The sequence below is a fragment of the Clinocottus analis genome, unplaced genomic scaffold (assembly GCF_023055335.1).
Source record: "Clinocottus analis isolate CAN_PGR_092001 unplaced genomic scaffold, fCliAna1.0.p SCAF_279, whole genome shotgun sequence".
In the NCBI taxonomy this organism is placed as follows: domain Eukaryota; kingdom Metazoa; phylum Chordata; class Actinopteri; order Perciformes; family Cottidae; genus Clinocottus; species Clinocottus analis.
This window is the reverse complement of record NW_027176019.1, coordinates 1-7,500: the sequence shown is the minus strand read 5'-3', so window position 1 is coordinate 7,500 and position 7,500 is coordinate 1. Positions and strand designations below refer to the sequence as shown.

Genomic DNA, 7,500 nt, shown 5'->3' with positions numbered 1-7,500 from the left:
TCCGCATACTTAGATTTTCCGCCATTTTTATTTTATAAAAAACTACAAAATCCTACAAAGCAACCCTCGGAGTATGTTTGACATCGACGTACAAATTTTGGTAAGCGTATGTACCATATGTGAACTTAAAAATAACTCTTGGTACTATGCTCTAAACCGTACCAGAAGTCGGCCAATTTTGACTTTTGTGTGATTTTGTTAATTTTCTTCTATTTCTATTTTCCCAGTAGGTGGCGCTATGACTGAGTTAATATTGGATGTCCGAAGTCTTTAAACCTTAACTCTCATAAAGCATGTCAACTATGGAACAGTTTTGACAAAGTACAGTTGAGTTACAACAGCTTGATGTATGATCAAGAACCAGATGTTCATGGACATTCGCCCGCCAGGCAAAGGTTCTCGGCCGGGCGACCCGCAGGCGCTGAAGTCAGTTAAGTTAGTCTTCTGACTGCACTTCTCTGACATGCCCCCCATCTGTCTCAGGTTGGCAGCAGACTACACACGGTCCGGCTCCTCCCTATCTACGGAGTACGGGAGCTGGCAGATAGTTTCGGGTTGTGGGAGCATCCACGACCACGGACACTTCCCTCCACCTCTGGCCTTGGCCTCCTCTACCTCGTCTGCTGTGGCTGCTGCCTACGACTCCCCCCTGCCCTTCAGCTTTCAGGACGAAGGACCCAACGGACGAATGTAAGTACCACAGTGCCACCCCTCCTGTTGAGGTGAGTTATGGGTTTGACTGTTAACGACCACCTTCACTTACCAGTTTTCTGGTGAAGCTCGATCAATTAAATCAGCAAGCGTATTAGCGTGCTGGCGTTAGCATTTAGCTGAAAGCTCCTGGTGCTTACGTACAACCATTAGTTGGTAATTCTAGTTTCCACATTTCATCGTTTATTGACCAATAAGAGTGTATCATAACTGCATACTAATGAACAGTCTTTGGTAACAAAGACTGTGCAGCTCAGGTAGAAATGTTGTGTGCAGTAACAAACGGCCCCTTGCATGTGTGCAGGACCAGCATATATGTAAAAAAATAAAATACCGCAGGACTTTGACTGAAGATGCAGCGGTTTGTGTCCCGTGTTCAAACCAAAAGTCAACGTTGACTTATTTTTTTCCGTACGTAAGTTTTTGTAGGCTATGTAAAGTTACGTATGTAACTTAGCTTACTCTATGTACTTTATGTATTTTAACAGAAATGGTTTTCCCTCGAGGTCTCCCCCACTTTTTTTTATAATTTGATGACTCTCCAGGTTTTCCATAACTGTAAGAACCCTGACCTTGCTACTGTTGCCGTCATTCTGTTCTTATTTTCATCTGTTCTCTTGGAACGCTTCCTTTACAGCACATTAAAAGAGGATCCCCCCCTCTTTAACCTTTTTTCCCTCTCATCTCGCCCTCCCTCTTCCCTCTCCAGGTGTCCCTTCCCTTCTGAGCGCCAGGCCCGCCTGGAGGCGGTGCGGGAAGTCTTCCTGGCAGCCTACAGCTCCACTGTCGGCCTCACATCCTCGGCCTCCAGCCCATCCGGCGCCATCTCCGGCCTGCTGGAGCAGTTCGCCCGCGGGGTCGGCCTCCGGGGCACCAACGCCATCATTTGAACCCTCCCAATGTGACTTCAGACCCTCCTTCCGCTTCTATCCATCCACAGTCGACACATCATGCCTGGACTCAGTACAATAAAGTGCCAAACATCTCTGTTCAGTTCAGAGGTGAAGCATTCATTTATGTTTTTTTTTTTTTTTTCTTCTTGAATTTCCCTTCATGTTTGTTTTCCAGACATTTTACATGCTTGGATTTATATTTTTATTTTGTCTGTGCTGCTGCAACTTTTCACACTTGTCACATTCAGGGAGAACATGTCTTTTCAGCCACAGTATCAAAAAGGGATTTTAAGAATGCGTTCTAGCTGCTGAAATGTAAATGGCGGAGAACATGGTGCCTGTGCCGGTTCCAGGCCGGATCCAAACCTTTGTCCATCCTCCTCTTAATGAATCGGTTCTAATGAGTAGAGACCGTCCTATGTAAAGGCCACGGTGTGTTTTTCCTTCTCATCTTTTGTGCTGCTAAATGCATTACTGATCCAAGCAGAGGAATTGTTGTTTTGTGTATTGTATGTGGATTTGAAAGATTAGATAAATACAGCACTTACAGAAATGGCCCCATTCGGTTTCTAATTTGTAGATTAAAATTTTGTTTATGGAATCTGTTTTCGAACTCACAGCTTTGGGGTCTAGACTCTCTTAGGACAAGGATGGGTTTTTAAAAGTCTGTCTTAATGCAATATTCACATGCCATGTGTACGCTCAAAGAGTCATTGGCTGCAGTAATAATTCCTTCCGTCTGTACTGGCAGTGAAGGGCTCCCTCGATAAGTTAGGGGACTCAACTTAATCTTTTTCTTTCTCTCGTTTTTATAATATGAGTCTTTATCAGTTTGAGTTGGTGCCAGTGTTTTGTCCCAGTCTTGCGTCACATTTTGATTAAGAATGGTAAGACCCTCTTGGGCTTGAGGGGTCCACTGAAACAAACTGGTCCAAGCCACACGTCGTCAAACAGCAAACGTGTTTGTACCAGTTCCAAAAGACCATAGATGAAGACGGCTGTCAGAGAGGGTGAGGGGAAACGTTGGGTTTAGAGGGTGAGGGGAGACGTTGGGTTTAGAGGGTGAGGGGAAATGTTGGGTTAGAGGGTAAGGGAAGGTGTTGGGATAGATGGTGAGGGTGTTCCCCGATGGTGCGTTGGCTGCGTTGGTCAGTCCCTGCGGGAAGTGGCCTCATTGAAGGTTTCAGGAAAGTTTAGAAATTGCCGGACGCAGCACTCTAAATCCAGTTATGAATGGTCACCCTTAAAGGCTGGGAGGAAAGCCAGCATGGACAGAAGGGACTATCTTTAGAACTAAATCTAAGAACTAAATCTAAGAGAGTCTTTCACGGACTCTCCCTGTACTAACCCCGGAAATGAAGCCACGAACGTGCCCAATCGATCGTCTTGCCCTCGCCAGACTAATGTCTCCATATTCTCCGTAAGTCCACATCTAGTCATTTCTTCTTCTTCAGTAGCACTGACATGGTAGCACAAGAGGCACTGAGCATCGTGGTAGCAGACCTGTGCACCGTCGGACTCCAGTGAAGCGAGGTCCACGTGATTTTCTGCAATTTCTGCTCAGCTGTTATCACACAGTTTGTTGGAAAACATGTGACATTTCTACCTGAGCTGCTTTTGCGTGGATTCACACTTTTTAAGTAATTTTCTGAAGAGAATCCTGTTGAGATTTTATTTGGAACGAGCTTGTCGGTGTTGCCAAAACGGTTTTGACGGCTGCTGTACCTCAGGACCTTTTGTTGTGCCTTTTTTTTTATCTTCAGTAACATTGGGTCAGATCTCTACTACTTCTGGACCAGTGTCGGGTGCGTTTCTTTTTCTTAAATGGTTCTAAGAGCTTGGAGTGTTTGTGGCTAATCATTAATTAGCATTAGCAGCGTTAGCTTTGCAATAAAAGCTGTTGAGTCTTATTTGACATCCCTGATGAGAATAATGAGAACACATTTGTATTTCTGCTTATAGAAAGACTGTAAGAGAAGAAGATTTTATTGGAATAATTCTAGTTGGAATTTTAGGAAATAGATTTATTCACTGAGAAGCTTGACACCAATATCAAGTCACTGAAGCCGTGGTACCATTTACATATTTTAATGTGGATTTGAAGTACAGCATTAGCAAAGCAGAATGGAAACAGCAACATTTGATAAAAACTGATTTGAGATGTTTTCTCACATATTCCCACACTCAAAGAACAATTTCCCAAAGACCTCCATTAATGATTTTCATGGACGGTGCAATCTCCAAGGCGACTTTGTCTTGTTTCCGGCTCTCAACCTCTGCTTCATCTACTTGGTCGACTGGTGGATTTCATCATGCACAAAACGTAGCCTGTAGTTCCAACTTCTGACCAAACTACCCACAAAACCACATTTGCTGAGTTGTTTTTAAGCCACAGGAGTTTCATCCTTTTTTTTAATTCACACATTCAGAAACCTTTTGAGCATTTAGTTCACATGGCTGCATGTATCAGTTCTCTGCATGGGCCGTCGATGTGGTTTCATTTTGCATTCTGTTCTAGAACTGACAGTAGAACAAACTGACTTTCAGGCGTGGCCTCATCTCCTTGTCGGGGTTTAAGCTTTCTTTTGAACATATCTTTCCTGAAAAGGAGTTTTAATTCAGTCAACGTTTCATATCGGTTTTTTTTTCTTTTTTTGGCATTGTTTCTTCTGTCCGCCTGGAGATGTTAATGAACCCGTTACAGGATGCTGGCGTTAACATTGTCATTTTCATAATGTTGAAAATAGGTATTATGAGAAGCATTTCTCCTCCGAAGTTAAAGAGTTGTCACTATTTCCACTCACTGATTTTGCATGACATCCTCGAAGTTTATCTCAAATGATTTTTATTTTTATTTTAGAATCTCTTTTTAAAATGCTGCATTGCACTCGTCCTGATCTCCTCTGTGTGAAGAGGTTTCTTTGTGTGAAGAGGTTTCTTTGTACAGTTGAGGCATTTTAAAGTAATTTTACTCTTTTTTGTTGTTATTAATTGCTCTTAGTTGTTGGCAGGCAACATGCTACAAATGAAAAATGAACTGAGTAGCAGGTGGCAATTGTGAATAAAACAACAAAAACATCTTTGTGACTTGCTTATGTCTTCCTTGCTGCATGAGTTTCCTTTAGCAGGTCATCTGTGTAGCTTTGGATTTATTCGTTATCCATGGAGATATGGATTAACTATTTACACATGATGTACGACTCTAAGCTGACACTAAGTGCTCTTTTTCACAGATACGGTAATTACGGTTTGGCAAATGAGAATTCAATTATAATGTCAAATGTAATGTGATTACACAAAGCGGGTTTATAACTAGATGTTAAAATTTAAAAGACATTTAACGCCGCTGAGCAAAATGAATTGTCCCAACTTAATAGGACGACAGGGAACCTGCTTTCTTTTAAATAAATTCTGTCTTCACCCCTTTTTAAAGTTTAAAGGTAAAGTCATTCCACGGCCAGATGCATGCTGGAACCTGGCCTGAACGCAGTCAGCTGGTGATTATTTAAAAAGCTGCATCTTCCCACTGCCTCAGAGGTGTGACTGTTAAAATGTTGCAGCAGCTCATGAATTATTGATTCATAAAATATTCATCCTACTAATCGACTGTTGATGGGCCTAAATTATTTTTGCTGCTTATGGAATGTGGATAAACTGTTCAGATGTAAAGGCCTGGAAAATGTTGAAGGGATGATTAATGGCTCAGCGTCCCAGAGGCCCGACAGGCTCCAACTTTGTCAGCAGAGGGTTTTCCTCCTCATTGTGCGTTTCCCTCTTTTTTACTTTACCTCTCCACTTTCCTCTTCTCTTTGCACTCATTCTTCTCTTTGCACTCATTCTACTTCATATTCCTCAATGTCAAATTGTAATTTGGATAACCGGGTCCTTAAACAGATAACAGGACCCAGATATTGTGTTAATGTCAGAAACCGTGTGTGTTGTGGAGCTGACCCCAGGGGGATGCGATGGAAGCAGCCCATGAGGGGAAACAAGCGAGCTGGCTGAGTAAAAATGATTTGGAATCCAAAAGTCTATTTTTGTGGGGGTTTGTTTGGTTCTTCAAATGTGCCTTAACTAGCTTACCGTGCTATCCACCTGACATTGAAATCAGTTTAATGATTGATTTGTTCATCCTGGATGAAGTTATCTTACTTAGAAACAAGGGCAAAAAAGAGAAGAGTTGAAATCATAGACTATATAGACGGGCTTCCACTTCTTTTGACTAATGAAACCAGAAAGTGTGATTAAAAGCCACCTAAAATGCCAAAAGATATGTCTACTTTTTACCTTAATTCTAGTTTACCCTAATCTGAAGTGATTGGGTGTCAGGATATGAGCAGGGTGCAATATGTTTTCCCTATGAAGCCTTTTGATGCTAATGTTTGGCTATATATGTTTAATAAAATAATGACTAAAATCACAGAATAATAAAAAAAAAAAACTGGTACATTCTTTAAAACGTTCTAACAATATTGTGGCATGTAAAATATGAATGCTGATAATCCCATACGACTTAACTGTTATCAAAAGATCCTATGCATTACAATAGAAGATTTAAACAGTTTGAAACAGTTTACGTTGTAAACAAAACATAAAACGCGACCAAACTACTTCGATTTTGTATAAATAAATGAACTGAAGTTACTGAGGGGCGGCTGTAGCTCAAGGGGATGAGTGGTTGTCCTGTTTCCACGTAGCCGGTTCATTTAGCTTTACTCATTGAACATCATGCCGTATTGAAGAAGACTTGAAACTAGAGGTTACGACAAACTCATGTTTACAATGTTTATTGAGGAAATGAATCAAGTGAGAAATAGTCATTTCCTCATAGACTTCTATACAACCACAGGGGTTGCACCCTGATGGACATTAGAGAGAATGCAGGTTTAAGGATACTTCCGCATCAGCTTCACTCGGCAGAACCAGAGGTGTCTGTCTGGGTAAAAAGCTGAGTGTTTTTTGTCTCATACGCCTGGAAGTGCAGTAAACAAATTAACATCAAAAGGTCCCCGTAGAGGCTCTAACCTTAACCAGTTTTAGACTCGGGGCCACGAGGGGTGGGATGGGAGAGCATGTTCGGACACGTGTTCTTGCCACAAATCAACTGTCCATTCCAGCACTGTCTCTTGTTGATACATTTAATCCTGACACCATAGCATCAAGTCATCTTACATTGGTCACAGTACAAGAAACCACGAGACTGGAGAGGAGAAGCTGACAAGACTGTCAAAAACTATTTTGCTTCCCATCCACACACATTTGTTCTCATATTCCCTGGGACTTCCCTATATGTGCCACCCTGTGTTCAAATGAAGGAACTACATATGCTCATTCACCCAGTGCTTCCCTCAAACAATAACCCTATTTTGGCAACAGTCTCCTTTTTTAAAAAAGCCTGTCCACCTGAACTTGACTCTTGCCCTCGGCACTAATCACCCCCCATACCAGGACCCAAAGTTAGACTTGTGGAGATCTCTGCCTCCACCTGCCGATGGATGGAGAGAAACGAGGGTCTTCTGGCTCCCCTCGGCCTCTCTCCCCCTCCCCTCCCTCTCTCTCCTCTCTCTCCTCTCTCTCTCTCTCTCTCTCTCTCTCTCGCCATGAATAACTGCCTCATCCTCAGGTATGCCTTCTAACCCTCAGCTGCGCTCCAGCGACCGTCAGCGGAGGCAACCACTCCTCCAGAGCCCGGAGCCGGTCGATGCGCGCGCCGTCTCTCGTCGTTCTCTCGGGTGGATGGAACACACACGTTACGGCCACGGCTGCAAACTCGCGCTGTGAGAACTTCCACGTCTCAGAAGAAGTGATTTAAAAAAAAGAAAGAAAGAAAGAAAGAAAGAAAAGAACAGCATCAGCCATGGCGACAATAGGGGATTTCGACCCACTCAACTCCGCC

At 42.7% G+C, this 7,500-nt stretch overlaps 1 protein-coding gene across 1 annotated transcript in view; it reads left to right on the top strand.

Moving 5' to 3' along the window:
• LOC137795312 (myotubularin-related protein 14-like) overlaps positions 1–1,724 on the top strand; it is an 11,168-nt gene extending 9,444 nt beyond the window's left edge. Inside the window, exons 12-13 of the mRNA XM_068592690.1 lie at positions 484–690; positions 1,421–1,724. Coding sequence (XP_068448791.1) covers positions 484–690; positions 1,421–1,601 — 388 coding nt within the window. The 3' untranslated portion in view covers positions 1,602–1,724. The remainder of the gene's footprint in view (positions 1–483; positions 691–1,420) is intronic.
• The last annotated feature ends 5,776 nt before the right edge of the window (positions 1,725–7,500 follow it).